Source organism: Cupressus sempervirens, chromosome 7, assembly GCF_028749045.1.
Source record: "Cupressus sempervirens isolate cs-2001-9-10 chromosome 7, ASM2874904v1, whole genome shotgun sequence".
NCBI classification, from domain to species: Eukaryota; Viridiplantae; Streptophyta; class Pinopsida; order Cupressales; family Cupressaceae; genus Cupressus; species Cupressus sempervirens.
The window spans coordinates 854,625,271-854,645,252 of record NC_143124.1 but is presented as its reverse complement, the minus strand read 5'-3'; the positions used below and the strand labels follow the sequence as shown (position 1 = coordinate 854,645,252).

The following is a 19,982-nucleotide window of genomic DNA, read 5'->3' as shown; positions in this document are numbered from 1 at the left end:
AATAAATTTTGAAAGGTTGAAGAATTTTGAGTTGAATAGATTTCAAAAATTGGTGAGTGTCAGAAAAATTTGGATTGCACAAGTGTTCGATCGCATTGGTCCCAAAATTTTAAAACATGTTTTTGGGCTACTTAGGTGTGTTAGGTTTTGAATTTGAGCCCGGAAATGGATTCAGAATGGTCAAATTTTCCAGGGGGTGATTTTTGTGCAAATCAAAGTACTTTACAAAATTAGGTCAAATCCTATATAAGGGCCCAAGGGGTCATTTTCAATTCATTTGAACCTTTTGTCATTTATGAATAGGAGCTCTAAGAGGCAGATGGCAGTGAACTTGAGATATCACCATTTCGAGCACCCTCGACAACACAACCGACGAACAAACTATGGACCACTAGTGAGTGATTGATAACCGTCCTTCGTACTTTCATTTTCATGCATTTTGAGATATTTATTGTATTTTTAGCAAATTTTTAGGAAGTCCCAATCAGTCTTCGCATGAGACTATCCTTTCTCGTGTGAAGGCAGTCTCTTCTCATGCGAAGATTCGCCAACCTGGCGTATCTTTGCGTGCATCATTGGGGGTTCTCACATGGGAGATGCCCACTTCTCATGCGCAGAACATGAGAATTTTGCATATGTGATTGTCGTCTTTCATGCGAGACTTTCTCTCTTCATATGAAAATCTATTTCTTTGTACAAGAGAGTCTCTCTTCATGTGGGGTCTTCATCACTCGCCTGGATGTGCGTTTCTTCATGCAAAGTTATGTTTTTTGGCGCGAAGATGCACAATCTCATGTGAAGAAATACATCCTTCTGCAAAAATCCATGATAGTAGTGTAGTGAAAATTTGCATTTTTTTACATTTTTAACGTGATTTTTGCATTCATTTCTTCGTCGTTCTAATTTGTTGATCGAGTACTGACCATTTTCTTATTTTTGTTGTTGTTTGTATGTGTAGGAGTTATTTGGTGACATCTCATTCAGATCCCATTATCTGTCATATGGGGCGTTGTTGTAGAGCTTGGATGCAGTAGACATGACACATATTGATAGACTGGGGCTCACTTCTTTATGCTGAATCCCAACATTATTGGTGAATCACGACCTGTTGATTGCCTTGGTGGAGCATTTCCATTCAAAAACGAACACCTTCCACCTTCCTTAGGGAGAGATGACTATGACTCCCAAGCACATATATAGGATCCTACACATACCATTTCATGGGCTGAGAGTATCATATGACATAGTGCCCCAAGAAGGTATAGAGGCCTTGTATGCCATTTTTTAGAGGGAGCTAGCTATTGGACAAGCCATTACCTAGGATGAGCTCATCCACACATATGGATAGACGCACAGATTGGCTGCACAAATAAATCACCACGAGTTAAAAAGCGTGCAACTGCATGACGAGCATGATGATGCATCCATCCCCATTTCCAAAGCTGAACCATGACAACATCAATCCAAGGATAACCAGTTTTAGCATTTCTCCAAGAAGCAAGAAGGTGATCATCATCATTCAAGGGAATCTATTTGCAAATTGGACTCCCTTTCATATGCTCAAATTTGGGTGTACCATATGCCACAATGTAAAAGAACTCTCTCTATAACAACTTTCCTTCCAAGGATACTAGAGGTCTTGTATGGTTCTTCACTTTCCATACACTTCTTGTAGGAATTTATAAAATAGCCTTGAAGAAAGACAACCAAATTTCAAGTATGGTGACAAAATAGTCGTTGCTGGCTTCAAGAAGGCAATTGGATTTCCTTTAGGTTTTTCAAACTCTGCTACCCATTTCTTATCATGTAGGGATTCATTCAATCTCCTTAATGCTTCTGTTTCACCACCATGAAAAGGACTAGAATCCTCCCGAGAAATGTCTTCAAGACCAAGGGCCATGAGTGTCAGTAGAGTCAATGTTTCTTTTTGATAATTTCCTCTGGACTAAATATTGTATGGCTTATAGGATAGAAAACATCCACTCCAAGCTTTGATGCATATTCCTTAACATAGTTGTGCCTTTGTTGTTTTTAAAAAAAAAAACATTTCCAACATTAGTGAAGCATTAAACTCAGAATAAAATATTCTGAACAATAGGCACTATTATTTGCTTAACAATATCAAATCTTGATTTCCATTCTTGCACAATTTCTTTTGCTATCTCATTTGTTAAAAATTCACTATCTTGTTTGCATATTGAACTATAGATATTCCAACTAAAGCATTCAAATATTGACATCTTTTAAAACATCTTCACCAATGTCTTATCAATCTGATGTGATTAGTCGGGCCCCAAGTGGTCTAGCTAATTTTTTTTTCATTTTTGAACAACTGAACTATCAAATTGATCCACCAATCATATCGAACTGATTAGAATCAAGTTTGATCATTGAACCATCAATTAAAACTCACTTTATCACTTATCTGCAAACTGCTAATTTTTGCGCCAGGAGGTCCTTTGACTAGCCTTAAATATTGACCAGAACACCTGATCAGGCTTTGAAAATTGGTACGCGAACTCTTTGTTCCACATACTTGTACCCTATCGAATCTCATCTCATGAAAAATTTAGGGTCAAAAGATATTAACCATCAAAGTTGACCTTTCAGAATCACCTGCAAGTAAACAATTTAGAAAACAACAAACTGGGTTTGGATTTGGCTTTGGAAATTGGGTAGAAGGACACTTAGGCAAATGAAAATTGGGGCATTGGTTATTTGTCATGAGGAGAGTATGGATTTACGATTTGGGCTCATGAAGAATAATTGGGCGCAAATGGCGAACGGTCAAAGTGGGCTACTTGGATTTTACGGATTGAAACAATGGCAGGAAAGCAATTTTTAAAAAATGGAATGGACCTAGGAAAGTGTGCAAATGGATTCATCAAGATTTGAAAATTAGCACACTTGGAGTATTTTAAGAGGAAAACATAGTGGTACAATCCATTCGATCTAGGTAATCACGAATATCAAGTTATAACATCACGAATAGGGGTTCCAATCAATTTGCACTTTATGACACCAGCAAAAGATAGAAATTGCGTTTGGAATCACGTTTGAAAACTGATTAAATGGATTTTTCATAAGCTAAAAATTGAAACATAAGAAGTTTTTAATGTCTACAATGCAACAGAAAAGGAATTTTAGCAGTTTGGTCAACTGGGTCAAAATTATAGCTCGTCAAATAGGGCTTCCCAGAATTATGTGCAATGTGCATCATCATGAAAATAGTAAACTACCAACTTTGAGGGATTCAAAACATAGTCAAAAAGACTTGAAACGAATCAGAATTTGAAACATAGGCTCTTTGGTATTGTTGGCGCTCAAAATTGTAGCCCAAATTTTGAGCATTGATGAGAAAATTGAGCCCTATAAACACTTTTTGATGAGATTATACTCAGTTGTACCTGTGAGGCCCCTAAGGTGTTTAATTTTTCTAACACCTTGCATTCAGCCTATCTAAGTATTTCATGAAGTTAAACTGTGATTCAGAGTTATTTCGTGAAGTCCCATTTTGAGCATTTGTCAAATATGCATTTTCACCAGTGTCAAACAACGACTAGAGGCTGTGTTTGTCATTGAATATCTTGCACCCAAAAATGTTTCATGATAGGCATCTTTGAGAGTGTCTGGTGTCCATAGCTAAGAACTTATGTTTCAAATTTTGAGTCATTTCGAGTCCATTTGACTAGGTTTTGAATGCCTCAAAGTTGGTCATTTTCTATTTTCATGCTGATGCACATTGCAAATAATTCAGGGAGGCCCTGTTTGTCGTGTTATAACTTTTGATTAGTTGATTAAAATGCTGAAATTCATTTTGCGCTGCATTTTAGACATCAAAGACTTGCTATGTTTCAAGTTTCAACTTATGATGAATTTGTTTTATCAGTTTTCAAATGTGATTCCAAACACAATTTCAAAAGTTTTACTGGTGTCAGCATTTGTAGATTGATCAGTACCCTTGTTTGTGGTGTTATAACTTCTAACTTGTGATTGGTGAGATTGAATGGATTGTACCACTGTGTTGTCCTCTAAAAATACTTCAAGTGTGCCAATCTTTAAGTCATGATGAATTCATTTGCACACTTTTCCAGGTCATTTCCATTTGCAAAAAGTGTTTTCTGTCAATGTTTTCAATCTGCAAATTCCAAGTAGCTTACTTTGATTGTTCGCCAAATGTGTCCTATTATTCATCATGAGCCTAAATCCCAGATTCATAATGTCCTCATGACAGAGAACCAATGTACCGAGTTTCATTTTTCCAAGTGTCCATTTGCCTAGTTTTCAAAGCCAAATCCAAACCCAATTTATTACTTTCTGACATGTTTTCTTGCAAGTAATTCTGAGAAGGTAAACTTGATAGTGAATATCTTTTGATAGGGAATTTTTCATGAGATGAGATTCAATGAGATAGAAGTGTGTGAAATAGAGAGTCAATGCCACAGTTTTTAGAATCCGATTAGATGTTCGGGTCAGTTTTTCAGGCTAGCCAAAGGACCTCCTAGCATGAAATTTGACAGTTTGCAAAAGGTGGGAAAATGAGTTTTAATGATCAAGTTAGTGCTTGAAATCATTTCCAATCAATATTAAAAGGTTAATAGATCAGTTTGAAGTCAGTTGTTTGAAGACAAATTTTTTTTTTAGCTTGACCCACTTTGGGGTCCAGCTGATTCCATCAGACTGGTAAAGATGATGATACACTATATGGAGCCATCAAGGATGGGTTGATTCATTTGAAAAAGTTCTTAAATGATATTGATGTTCACCATGTACATCTATATAGTACCCCATGCCATAAAAGATGAAAAGGGAGCCGCCATGGTGCTCTTTTTTCTAACAACTGTGACTCTGGAAAAGGCTTCCTTTGATGGCAATATTCCTAAAAAAATGGATAAGAATAGGGATGCTAAGAAAATGATTACTGAAAGAGAGTTTTTTATTGTAGATTTGATCTCCTTTATTCAAAAAAAAGCTACCAATCTTTCCAAATCTCTTCATAATAATGAAGGAAAGGCTATACATACATTAGACAAAACTATGATATCAGGAGATGTGAGAAGTGCTTATCATTGTTTATTTGAAGAGTCTTTCACTGCAAAAAATGTGGACATCAGCTGAAAGGGCAGATATGGTTGTGGGTGGTGAATCACTAATTGAAATTTTGAAGGATGCATTAGTGACTAGACAAAGCGAGCCATATTTGAGACATCGGTTGGCAATAAGAAATAGTGTGTGGCTTATGAAAAAGTCTCATGCCATTTAAAGAGAGCTCACAACTTGTTAAACATTGAATCCATGGCATAAGGAAGGAACCCAAAGCCACTGTTAAAAGGATCATCGACACAAAAGGAGGAATCTGTGCTTAGTAAAGGAAAATGATATTCTATAGTCCAGAGCAGCCATTTTAAATGATAAAGGATGCCACAGGAAAGAGCAGATTCCCAGGTAGGGGATGTGCTCAAGCAGAGCCTCATACTAGAAATTTGCATGTTAAAAAGAGCCATCCAAGCCATTGAAAGGAGTCACCAAGAACAAGTAACAGAATGCTGCCAAATTAGAAGCTGTTGACAGTGAGGTGAAACTCACATTAGAGGAAGATCCATGTGATCACTAAAAACAAACCTCTCACGCAAGGCACCAATTACAACTAGAAAAGAACCTCCCATGTGATTGCACAATGAAGTTGCTGCAAGGAAGAGGGATGCAGGAACAACAAATGTGCAAAGCCATTGATCAAAAAGATCATCCGTAGTATCATAGGTAGTCAATGCTAGCAAAGAAAATTAGCACACAAATGGAAACCTATGCAAGTGTGGGAAGAGGGAAACATTTTAAAGCAGATAGTGGAGCTGCTATATAGGAAGATGTCATTATTCAGGGGCAACCCACATAAAAAAAAAGGGAGCTCGATGAAGGGAGTTCGCAGTTTTAAAAGAAAGCAGATCATTTTACGCAGGGAGAATGTGGAGAAGTTTAATCCCACATGCTTTGTGGGTAGGTTTTTTAAGTTTTTAAATACAAATCTTTACACATTGGAAGGTGGCTTAAAGAGAAGCCTTTTGTGAAGGCAGTTCCTTGAGAAGGTGGGCCCATGGTTGGTTAGAAAGTGTCAAATTTTGAACAAAGAGAAAGCAAGAAACTGATGATGCCAACAAATCCAAGTGATCAAAAAAGTCAAAATTTGGCTAGTTGCTATGTCGCTAGCCAAAAAATCCAAAAGAATCTGGCTAGCGACATAGCAAGTCGTTGAAAAAATCTAGAAATTCGATGAAGAAAAACAAATTCAAATGGAAGGGGATGTTGACATGTGTCTCGATCTGGTAGTCCTCACTATCTCACTAAGCGAAAGTTGCACGAAAATTACCATAGCAACATGGTGAGGATTGATGCAGTGACGACACGTGGTAGCGGGTCTTGATGGTGATGATGAGGTAGGTAGTGACAGGGTGATGACGGAGCAACAAGGCATCCAATCCGATAGTGACACGTGGTGGAGGTCCATGATATGGCATGCTTCCTAAGGTGCTGACATTGCAGAGGGCGACACGTGTCGCAAAGTCACTATGTCATTTATGACATGGCAGTTGCTAACTCCCATAGTGACATAGCAAGGGTTAATATGCTGATGACATGTGGCAAATGATGCAGACTAGGAGGGCCAAATCACAGAATGACATGTGGCACCCAGTCAACAGAGTGTTGACCACAAATTTGAAGGCGCAGGAAAAAATAATAAAATATTTTAAATGCCAGAATTCAAAATGTTCTTCAAAATGGGTGATGTTTAGAATTTTAAATTAAAAGAAGCCTATTTCTAAAGTTGAAACATTGGAATATTTTTAAATTTTTGAAAATTTGAAGTTGTGCAGCTGAGTTTTTATAGCAGAGGAGTGATTTTCAAACTATGATTTTGTGGGTTTGCGATACTCAAAACATAGTCTCCAATATACCGTTGGAATGGGAAAAAGATGAGCTATCCAATTTTGGAGCTTGTTTTTGCACAAGATGTCACTGGTACATGCTATAGTAGGTTTTGTATCTTTGATTGTTTTGTATGTTTTATCAGGTATTCCAGGTCACCACTTGTAGAATTCAGTAAAAAAACATCATGAAAATGTTCAGTAATCATTGTATCAGATTATTTTGAGTTTTTGTGATGTTTTTGGCTTCAATTTGGTAAATTGGCACATATCTAGGTTCATTAGCAGATATTTGTCTTTATTGAGATATTTTGCATTTGGAGAGGCAAAAAAAAAGATTTGATTCTAGCAGTTAAGGAGAGAAGGTAGAAAGATTATTTTCAACTTCATGAGGGAGAATCTTGAAGGGACACATGTTGATTGCAAATTCAATCTGGGAATTCCTTTAACCTATATCTTTCTCATTCTTTCTCATTATGGGGGTTCCAATTTTTGTTACAGTGAGACCATTGTTGGGAGGAAATTTTCAGTCATTCTGTGAGACCGTTTCTTTGGATCTAGAACTCTGATTCCACCTTAATTTTTCAACATATTCTCTCTTGTATGAATAATAGTAGGAAGGAATATACAGATAATTCAGATCTGTTAGGTGGTTTCATGTTTTTATTTTATGCATTTGGTTGTATTGTTTCAATGAAATAAATACAAAGAGCAGCAGATGATTGAATTTCAGTTGAATTTTGTCTCCATTCTCAGTGAGTTGTAATGTTTTATGACCTTTGAACAAAGAGCCTAGGTCATAGTTGCAGTCCCTTAAGGATATAAGTTGCAGTCCCTTAAGGATATATGTTGTTTCATTGTTGCTGATGATTCAAGGAATTGTGTAAATGCTTCATAGAAATCAACATGGTTACAGATTTATTGAGGAGGATATCAGGTAAGAATGAGATTTAAATTGAACATAGATGTTTATTTACAAGTTGAATAGATAGATCAGATATTTGAAGATACACATATGTCTCAGATATTCATATGTATGTTTGTGATTCATGGATTTGCCCAATGGTTAAGGCACTGATTAGTTACAGGGTCATTTAAGTCTTACTGCTGCATATCTGAGGGTTTGCTGAAATCAACATCAATAATGAAGCATTCTTTCCCTTTCATGTTGGAGGACCTAAATGTTTAACCCTCACTCAGCTTATGAGATTCATAGCTTTGCATTTAGCTACTGTAGATCTAAGTCATTTCATGACTCATTAGGAGAGATAAGGGTTTTAATCTGCTTAATAGATTTAGGGATATGTTTTTGCACTGGTTCGATATCATTTGAATCTGAGGTCTACCCACCTAGGTTTAGTAGAGCCTAAAGTAGAAGAAGGGTCATGCCTTATAGTTGGCTTGTTGTTAGAAATGACATGTTGAAAATGGGAGTTAGCTGCCCCTAGATATGTCACTTTCTCAGTGGGATAATTGAAAACCCTCTAGCATTTTCAAACACCAACAATATGGTGACTCTACTGGGGACTATATTGAATCAGATTTAAGACAAACCTTGAGAATTTGAAAAGAAGAGATTCAATACAGCAGGAGAAGTGCATTAAAAAGTTTCAGTAGTAAGTTCTCTGATGTTCTTCTATTTTTTTTACTCCAAATCATGCACCCTAATGAAGTTTTATCCATTTGCAGCAGAAATTTTGAAAGATTGAATGTAGATTGTTGTCACTAAGTTTTATCTTCAATTAATTCAGTTAGTTCTTATTTTTCAAGGTGCTGTTGTAATTTAGAGTTGGAATTGTTTTAAAAGTGTTTTCTCTCTATATAGTGTTTAAAGATTTGAAAAGTTCTACAAGTTGACAATCCAGTTCAGACTTGTCATGTTATGAATCATGTTTTAAAATCTTTCTCACAATTGTGAGTGGCGACTCTCTAAAGGATCTCTGTACTAGTGTAGATCAGTTATGTATAAATGTTTTCAGGATTTTTCAATTGAAATAGGCAGATCTAAAAGTTGTGTTAAGTTTTAAGAAAGAAGAGAGATCTTTATAAGTTTCTAACCAATAAGTTTCGAAGTGTTGTTTGATCTATTGTCATAAGATTTTGGAATGATAAAAATGAATCATAGCTATGATTTCATTTAGTTCTCTTGAAGGAGATGGTGACTCTACAAAGGATATGATCAGTGGTGTGAGGAATTGAGATCAACACTAGGCCAATCAATAGATTAGTGGTTTCATGTAGCAACACTTGAGTTATTTCATTTTCATGATGTTTTTCTTGTCATGAAAGAAAGTAAGTTTTACATATGTGTTCTCCATCAAGTGAAGTTTCAAAACTAAGAAGAGGAGAATAGTTTTAAGGTTTTATACACTTCATTAGATCAAGTTTTAGTTAGTTGTTTTTTAAGTTTGTGAAGTGTTTTTGAAGTTGAGATTGGTAGTAGGGTATAGATCTGCTGCAATTAATGAATACTAAAAGTAATCTTGGTGATTGAGCTTTAAGTTTAAAGGATGTCAAGATTCATTTCATCAAGTATGCAACATGTTAGTGAAGTTCCTAGATCCATTTCTACCAAGCGGTATATGCCATTAAGTTTTAATGGTATTCATGGTTTCCCAAATGTCATTCCCAATGATGTTAGAAAAAGTTTGCCTAAGTTTAATAGGAACCATATTGTTTTAGCTAGTTATCATGTTGAGTTGTTCAGTGATTTAATGGGTGACTATTAGATTTCTCATGAAGACGTTCACATGAAGTTATTTGTTCAAACCTTAGAAGGTGATGCTACAGACTGGTTTTCTTTCCTACTAGCATGTTCTATTTCATCTTGGGGTGAGTTGCATTTTGCCTTCATGGAGTAATTTGGAGAAAGGGTAAGCATATCTAATTCTTATGATAAGTTCTTGAAGATTCATATTCAGAGTGATGAACTTGTCTCTCAATTTAACATCAAATTTGCAAGAGTTTTGAATGAAATCCTTGAGAGTTATAGACTCGATGATCAAATGTGTTTAGCTACATATTTTGATGCATTTGACAAGAAAATAAATTATCTACTAAGGGATAAAGAACCACAGACATTATATTAGGCTTTTATGAAAGCTAGGGATATTGAGAATAATATGAAGTATGGATTCATTAGAGGTCATTTTTCTATGAATGATTGCCAGTATTATGGTCATGAAAGAAAATTTGAACATGGTGTTGATGCTTCAGTTTCAAATAAGCATATCAATACCCTTGTTTTTGGTTTTAAACAAGTGGAAAATTCAGATCAGAATATGTGTATATGTAAGGTTAGCTTGGGTACAAATGATGACACACATGTTCATGATGCTATTGCAGTAGGATGTATCTCAAACTTTGATAGGGTTCAGAAATGTGTTGATATTTTAGATCAAGAATTAGTTACATTAGCAAGTTCTTATAATGTTGATTGTAAACATGATTCTTTTGCTAATGAAGTTGCTACACCTAGATCTCAGTTTTGTGCAAGTGAGGAAGCTGAGAGTTGTCTCCATGATCATGAGTTTGATGTTGCTGATCCAACATGCCATGGAAAGGTAATACAAAATGAAGAAGAAGAATCACACTTATCTCAGTCATAGTCAGAAGAATAGAGTGCATATATTTCTAATGTCTTAGCAATAGATGGTAATATGGATTCACTTGATCAGCCAAATATGCAAGAAATGATTTATGTTATTCATAGATTACATCATGTTGAAAGTGTTATTAGATTTGAAGTTGAAAGACAGTCATATCAATATGAGTATGATAAAGATGAAAGTCATCTTTCAAGTGATAATGAAGTTGTTGATCCAATATATTATCAAGAGGTGTCATATGAAGCTGATGATGAGATTTGTTACTCGAGTCAAGGAGAGGACAATCATAGTGTATGTTCATCTTCATGTGAATCAGATGCAAGTTAGGAACAAGAAAGAAATGACAAAAGTGATTGCTCTTATGCAAGTAAAGGTATGAGTAATGTTCCTAAATATAAAAGTGAATTTCTAGTTTAGAGTTATGCAAGTTAGCTAGATGTTGAAAGTTGTGAAGAGTTGTCTACACAATACGAGGATAAAGAGGTTGTTTATAAAGATAGATTACCTAATTGTCTAGATGAATGTCTTGAGAATGAGTGGAGTGATAATAAACATACAAATAATTCTAAGGTTAATACATCAGCACCTATTGGTAAGATAAATGATCATTTTCTTGCAAGACATTTGAATCACTACATGAAGACAATGAAAGTAACTTTGATTTATATTCTACATGCTTCATTGATGGAGTAGAAAGTGAGTCCACATGTAGTTCTGATTTTTCTTCACATGCTGAAAATCTCCATGAAGACAAAATGGGTAATTTTTAAAAAGTATATACGAATTCTTTGTATGATGAAAATCTTGATGATGATCAGCCCATTTTTTGTCAAGATGTTCAAAAGGGATCACTACATGGAGTTATCAACCCTATGTTTGAAGAGCACATGGATGGTTCAGATTTAGAGGAGAATGAATTTAATGTTGATACTTTATCCTATTGCTATGAGGGATCAGACTTTTCTTATTTCGAATTTGATAGTGAAAATGATGGTTATGTTACATTTCACAATATGGATTACAAGGTGTTTGATGAAAGTGTTATTGAAAATCAGCATGCACCTTGTAATGAATTTTATGATGGATATTCTAATGTGATGACTAATCCACTTGCTGATTTCATAGAATCATTTGAAGATTATGGATTAGTTTCAGATGCTGATATTGATGATATATGTGAGTACAAATCAGAATGTTTATTTGAGTATCATCTAGTTATGCAAAAGGATACACAATTTGAAGGTATGAGTGGTCATTTTCCCCATGTTGAATATGATGCATTCATATTTGAAGTTGATAGCATGCATGAGTCATTCTATGAAGAGCATTTTCAGTTTTAGTCTAATATGTACAAGCATGCTGATCATAACTTTCATAATGAGCAAGTGTTTAAAAATGAAGCAAGTTTTTATATGTATTATGAAAGTAAGAATGAAGATTCAGTTTTACTAAGTGTTGAGTTTCAAGATGTGTATCTGATCGGTGAAACTGATATGAGAAGTAATTTTAGTTTACCTCATGAGGAAAGGAATGAAAATTAGGTATATGACAGAGGTAAATAATTTTGCTGAAGTTTGGTGGCCTGGGGTCATCATGTGTATATAGTAGGTGTAGTTTCCCTATTTTCAATAAAGCTATTCAAGAGGAAGTTTTTGAAGTTTAGGTGTATATGGTTTGCTTCTCCTAGAGATCTGAAATCTTGTGATGCCTGCAAGGGACATGTATCCCTAGATAGAGCCACTATTGGTGCTCAAAATTGTAGCCTGAATTTTGAGCACTGATGAAAAAATTGAGCCCTATAAATGCTTTTTGATGAGATTATACCCAATTATACCTGTGAGGCCCCTAAGGTGTTTAATGTTTCTAACACCCTGCATTTAGCCTATCTAAGTATTTCATGAAGTTAAACTATGATTCTGAGTTATTTTGTAAAGTCCCATTTTGAACATTTGTCAAAACTGCATTTTCACCTGTGTCAAACAATGACCGGAGGCTGTGTTTGTCATTGAATATCTCGCACCTAGAAATGTTTTATGATAGGCTACTTTGAGAGTGTCTAGTGTCCATACCTAAGAGCCTATGTTTTAGATTTCAAGTCATTTTGAGTCTGTTTGACTAGGTTTTGAATCCCTCAAAGTTGGTCATTTGCTATTTTCATGCTGATGCACATTGCACATAATTCTTGGAGGCCCTGTTTGACATGTTATAACTTTTGAATGGTTGAACAAAATACTGAAATTCCTTTTGCGTTGCATTGTAGACATCAAAGACTTGTTATGTTTCAAGTTTCAGCTTATGAAAAATCCATTTGATCAGTTTTCAAATGCAATTCCAAACACAATTTCTAAATTTTTACTGGTGTCAGCATTTGTAGATTGATTAGCACCCCTGTTCGTGACATTATAACTCCTAATTTGTGATTGGTGAGATTGAATAGATTGTACCACTATGTTGTCCTTTGAAAACACTTCAAGTGTGCTAGTTTTTAAGTCATGACAAATCCATTTGCAAACTTTTCCAGGTCATTTCCATTTGAAAAAAGTGTTTTCTGTCAATGTTTTCAATCTGCAAATTTCAAGTAGCTTACTTTGACTGTTTTCCAAATGTGTCATGTTATTCATCATGATCCCAAATCCCAAATTCATAATATCCTCATGATAGAGAACCAACGTCCCGAGTTTCATTTTCCCAAGTATCCATTTGCCTAGTTTTCAAAGCCAAATCCAAACCTAGTTTATTACTTTCTGACATGTTTTCTTGCAGGTAATTCTGAGAAGGTAACTTTGACATCGAATATCTTTTGATTGGGAATTTTTCATGAGATGAGATTCGACGAGATAGAAGTGTGTAAAATAGAGAGTCAATGCCACAGTTTTCAGAATTTGATTAGAGGTTCGCGTCAGTTCTTCAGGCTAGTCAAAGGACCTCTTGGCATAAAATTTGACAGTTTGCAAAAGGTGGTCAAATGAGTTTTAATGATCAAGTTATTGCTCGAAATCATTTCCAATCAATATTAAAAGGTTAGTAGATCAGTTTGAAGTCAGTTGTTTGAAGACAATTTTTTTTTTTTTTAGCCGGACCCATTTTGGGGTCCGACTGATTCCATTAGACTGGTAAAGATGATGATACACTATATGGAGCCATCAAGGATGTGTTGATTCATTTGAAAAAGTTCTTAAATGATATTGATGTTCACCACATACATCTATATAGCACCCCATGCCATAAAAGATGAAAAGGGAGCCGCCATGGTGTTCTTTTCTCTGACAACTGTGACTCTAGAAAAGGCTTCCTTTGATGGCAATATTCCTAAAAAAATGGATAAGAATAGGGATGCTAAGAAATTGATTACTAAAAGAGAGTTTTTTATTGTAGATTTGATCTCTTCTATTCAGAAAAGAGCTACCAATCTTTCCAAATCCCTTCATAATAATGAAGGAAAGGCTATAAGTACATTAGACAAAACTATGATATCAAGAGATGTGAGAAGTGCTTATCATTGTATATTTGAAGAGTCTTTCACTGCAAAAAATGTGGACATCAGCTAAAAGGCTAGATATGGTTGTGGGAGGTGAATCACTAATTGAAATTTTGAAGGATGCATTAGTGACTAGACAAAGCGAGCCATATTTGAGACACTGGTTGGCAATAAGAAATAGTGCATGGCTTATGAAAAAGTCTCATGCCATTTAAAGAGAGCTCACAGTTTGTTAAACATTGAATCCATGGCATAAGGAAGGAAGCCAAAGCCACTGTTAAAAGGATCATGCACACAAAAGGAGGAATCTGCGCTTAGTAAAGGAAAATGATATTTTATAGTCCAGAGCAGCCACTTTAAATGATAAAGGGTGCCATAGGAACGAGAAAACTCCTAGGCAAGGGACATGCTCAAGCAGAGCCTCATACTAGAAATTTGCATGGTAAAAAGAGCTTCCCAGACCATTGAAAGGAGCCACCAAGAACAAGTAACAGAATGCTGCCAAATTAGAAGCTGTTGACAGTGAGGTGAAACTCACATTAGAGGGAGATCCACATGATCACTAAAAAAAAACCTCCCACGTAAAGCACTAGTTGCGACCAGAAAAGAACCTCCCATGTGATTGCACAATGAAGTCGCTGCAAGCAAGAGGGACGTAGGAATAGCGAATGTGCAAAGCCATTGATCAAAAAGATCATTCGCAGTATCGTAGGCAGTCAATGCTAGCAAAGAAAACCAACACACAAATGGAAACCTACGCAAGTGTGGGAAGAGGGAAACATTTTAAAGCAGAAAGTGGAGCTGTTGTATAGGAAGACATCATTGTTCAGGGGTAACCCACATAAAAAACAAGGGAGCTCGATGAAGAGAGTTCATAGATTTAAAAGAAGGCAGAGCATTTTACGCAGGGAGAATGTGGAGAAGTTTAATCCCACATGCTTCATGGGTAGGTTTTTTAAGTTTTTAAATACAAATCTTTACACATTGGAAGGTGGCTTAAAGAGAAGCCTTTTGTGAATGCAGCGCCTTGAGAAGGTGGGCTCATGGTCGGTTAGAAAGTGTCAAATTTTGAACAAAGATGCAAGTGAGAAACCAATGACATCAGCAAATCTAGGTGATTAAAAAAGTCAAAATTCGGCTAGTTGCTATGTTGCTAGCCAAAAAATCCAAAAAATTTGGCTAGCGACATAGTGAGTTACTGAAAAAATCTAGAAATCTAGTGAAGACAAATGAATTTAGATGGAAGGGGATGTTGACACGCTTCTCGATTCGACGGTCCTCGCTATCTCACCAAGAGAAAGTTGCATGAAAATTACCATAGCGACATGGTGAGGATTGACGTAGTGATGACATGTGGCAGTGGGTCTCGATGGCGATGACGAGGTAGGTAGTGACAGGGCGATGACGAAGCAACAAGGCATCCAATCCGACAGTGACACATGGTGGAGGTCCATGATATGGTATGCTTCTTGAGGTTATTGACTCCCTAGTGACATAGTGAGGGTTGATATGGCAATGACACATGGCAGATGATGCAGAGTAGGCAAGCCAAATCATAGAATGACATGTGGCACCCAGTCAATAGAGGGTTGACCATGAATTTGAAGGCGTAGGGAAAAATACTAAAATATTTTAAATGCTAGAATTCAAAATGTTCTTCAAAATGGGTGATGTTTAGAATTTTAAATTAAAAGAGGGCTATTTCTAAAGTTGAAACATTGGAATATTTTTAAATTTTTGAAAATCTGAAGTTGTGCACTTGAGTTTTTATAGCAGAGGAGTGATTTTCAAACTATGATTCTGGGGGTTTTTGGTACTTAAAAAATAGGCTCCAATATATCGTTGGAATCGAAAAAAGACGAGCCATCCATTTTTGGAGCTTGTTTTTGCATAGGATTTCATTGGTACACACTACAAGAGGTTTTGTCTCTCTGATTTTTTTGTATGTTTTATCAGGTATTCCAGGTCACCACTTGTAGAATTCAGTGAAAAAACATCATGAAAACTTTTAGTCATTCTGTGAAACCACTTTTTGGATCCAAAACTCTGATTCCACCTTCATTCTTCAACATATTCTCTCTTGTATGAATAGCAGTAGGAGGGAATATACAAATAGTTCAGATCTGTTAGTTGTTTTCTTGTTTTCATTTCATGCATTTGGTTGTATTGTTGCAAGGAAATAAATGCAAAGAGCAGCAAATGATTGAGTTTCAGTTGAATTTTGTCTCCATTCTTAGTGAGTTGTAATGTTTTATGACCTTTGAACAAAGAGCCTAGGTCATAGTTGCAGTCCCTTAAGGCTATATGTTGTTTCATTGTTGTTGATGATTCAAGGAATTGTGTAAATGCTTCATAGAAATCAATAGGGTTACAGATTTATTGAGGAGGATATCAGGTAAGAATGAGATTTAAATTGAACATAGATGTCTATTTATAAGTTGAATAGATAGATTCGATATCTAAAGATACACATATGTCTCAGATATTCATATATATGTTTGTGATTCATGGATTTGCCCAATGGTTAAGGCACTGATCAGTTATAGGATCATTTAAGACTTACTGCTACATATATGAGGGTTTTCTGAAATCAACATTAATAATCAAATGTTCTTTCCCTTTCATGTTGAAGGACCTAAATGTTTAACGCTCTCTTAACTTATGAGATTCATAGCTTTGCATTTAGCTATTGTAGATATGTTTCATTTCATGAGTCATTAGGAGAAATAAGGGTTTTAATCTACTTAATAGATTTAGGGATATGTTTTTGCACTGGTACAATACCATTTGAATCTGAGGTCTACCCGCCTAGGTTTAGCAGAGCCTGAAGTAGAAGAAGGGTTGTGCCTTATAATTGGCCTGTTGTTAGAAATGGCATGTTGAAAATGGGAGTTAGCTACCCCTAGATATATTACTTTCTTAGTGGGATAATTGAAAACCCTCCAACATTTTAAAAAACCAACAGGTATAAACACTGAACACTCTCAAAGTGGAAAGTAATGAAACATTTTTGGGTGCAAGATATTCAATTGCAAACACAGCCTCTTGTTGTTTGACACTTAGGTGAAAATGTAGATTTGACAAATGCTCAAAACAAGACTTCATGAAATGGCTCAGAATGATAGTTTAACTTCATGGAACAAGTAGGCATACTAAATGAAAGGTGCTAGAAACATTAAACACCTCTTAGGCCTCAGAATGATAGGCGGGTACACACTCATCAAAAAGAATTCATGGGGCTCAATTTCTCAATGGTAGTCAAAATTAGGAAGGCAATTTTGAGTCCCAAGAATGGCTCTATTTGGGGATGCATGTCCCTTGTGGGCATGGTAAGATTTTAGATCTCTAGGGGAAGCAAACCACACACCTGACTTCAAAAACTCTCTCGAATAGCTTTATTGAAAATGAGAAACAACTACTCCTACTATGCAAAAGTGATGGCCCCAGGCCACCAAAAAGTTTCAAAACTCCTTACCTCTATAATAGACTTGATTTTTATTGACATTCTCTTGAGGCAAACTGAAATCCTCACTTACATCAGTTTCACCACATACATCAAATTTTCCCATGAACTAGTCAGGTGAAACAAAACTGCTATCATTACTTCCATAGTGCATATAAAAATCAAACATACTTTCTTCATCTTGCTCAGTATGAAAAAATGAATCGGCATGATCATAACAACCGACATCAAACTAAAACTAATCACTACTATTTGAACCATGGATTCCTTCAATTGGAAACACAAAATTTTGGTATTCTACTACATTCAACAAGTTATATGGATCAGATTGTAACTCACCTTGTGCCTCTGTATATGAAGAGTATGGAAAATCTGATTTCTCCTCACTTGCAACATCAGTACACCATAAATTAGATTGAACAAATGCTGCATTTTCTTCATATTCCAACAAATGATTAGATCTCAAGCCACAAGAATTATCATGAAATTGCATTCTAATAATGTGCTGATCCGTATCAAATCCTCCCTCAAATAACTCACTAGGATAAACCATTTCATTAGTATTTCTTTTCTCATCACATGAGCTATCTAAATTTATCTTGTCCTTATGAAAAAAAGAAAACCATGAACCACCAATAGACCTTATCCCTGCATTTTCATTCTCAACACGAAAGTCATCATGTGCATTGATATACAGATTACCATCACATACACCCCCCAAACTTGACAGAGCATATTCTAAAACTGTATCTTCTTCATCATCAAATTTAGGGGAAATGACTTCAGCATATGGAAATGCAAAACATGGCAAAGCACAAGCATCCTTGGATAGGTTGGCATACCTTTCAAAATCATGAACCAACAAATTAGAAATCTCATCAACACTTAACAAGATTTCACTACTAGTTTCTTCCCCTTGGCTATGATCATTATCTGGATAGCTTGATACATTTGTAACAACAGACTTGTTAGTAATATATTCTAAAAAATCAGAACTTTGATCATCACATAAGTCTTCTTCCTTAGACAATACTTCAACAACCAGTATCTTAGAACATTTACATTCATCACTAGAAGAAGGACTATTACTATTGTTACACTTTTCCTCTTTTTGACAATCATCATCATAAAAAGATGAATCCACATTATGCACATTATCAAATTGCTGATTACTATTCTGTAATTCATAAAACTGAGACTCTTCATATTTAGTATCACCTTCAATAGATTCATTATATTCATTAACATTAGACTCATCAGCCTTCAAAACATTTTCAAACTCCATGATAAAATCTTGGATTTCACACATCTTATCTAATTTTATCTTGGTTGGCCAATCAACTGAATGTGGCATAAAAAATTCTAAGAGTACCATTGGCCATGAAGACTCCTCAGGTCTAAAAAACTCATCAAGATTCATAAGTACTAACTTAAACTTCATGTAAATTCAGAATCCATTAAAATCCTTGATATCACCAATCGTACTTCTTAACATTAAGACAGTCTTATCATGAATCTTTCTTTTTAATCTAGCAATATTTGCAGAAACACTTTCAAGAGTTGGTACATCACTTTCAAACCTAGACTTAGAATACATCTTAAACTTTTAAAACTCCTACCTCTTTTTCTTAGTGCTGAAACCACTAGATGGAGGCGACCATTTTGTTCATTCAATTTTCATGAGAGACAAATGTATGAAAATTGAAATACCTTTATGTGTTGCTGTCTGAAACCTCAGATCTGCTGATTGGCACAGGTGTAAGCATGAAACCCTTCACATCATAGATAGAATCCTTTGTAGAGCTGCCACCTCCTTGAAGAGGAAAATGAAATCACAATAGTGATTCACCTTTTGAAATCAATTATATCAGCAGATACAAATAACCACATAAACCCTTAATCAAGAAACTTATATTTCCTCTTTCCCAACAAACTAGATCTGCTCATAAATACTGAAAACCTCTAATATTAAGACAAAACATGCATTGGTAAAGAGATTTAGATCAGAGTCGCCACTCACACTTAGTGAGAAAAGATTTGAAAACTATTTACCATTTATGAATTCTGAACCAGACTTTCAATATGGAAAACTTTTCATACTCATAATTTGTAGCAGATCTATAAGACCTTGGAAAGAGAAAACACTTCATGAATTGATTCTTGATTCTAAAACTTTTTGCAACATCACTTGCAAAACTAAACTGATTAAAGACAGACTTATAATTGTCATAGAACATTATCTTCAATCTTACAATCTACTACCAAATAAATTTCTTCAAATACACTTCAAAACTTTGTACAAGAAGTTAAAACTTATTGTTATGAAGTGTATGGAACTTTATCGAACTATTCTCCTTCCCTTAGTGCTAAAAACCACTTGATGGAAAACACATACGTATACCACTTTCTTTTATGACAAGAATAGCATCATGAAAACTAAAATACCTCAAGATTTGAATGGCTAGAAGTTCTCTATTCACTACTTACAATAGTAGACCCAAAATCTCACAAAT

At 35.3% G+C, this 19,982-nt stretch overlaps 1 protein-coding gene and 1 pseudogene across 1 annotated transcript in view; one reads left to right on the top strand and one right to left on the bottom strand.

The window, feature by feature from the left end:
• LOC149550132 (abscisic acid 8'-hydroxylase 3-like) overlaps nucleotides 1-641 on the top strand; it is a 57,333-nt gene extending 56,692 nt beyond the window's left edge. Inside the window, exon 7 of the mRNA XM_089794431.1 lies at nucleotides 475-641. Within this exon, the coding sequence (XP_089650557.1) occupies nucleotides 475-641 (167 nt within the window). The remainder of the gene's footprint in view (nucleotides 1-474) is intronic.
• Nucleotides 642-1,328: 687 nt separating this feature from the next.
• LOC149550131 ((6-4)DNA photolyase pseudogene) lies at nucleotides 1,329-18,754 on the bottom strand (annotated as a pseudogene).
• Nucleotides 18,755-19,982: the final 1,228 nt, after the last annotated feature.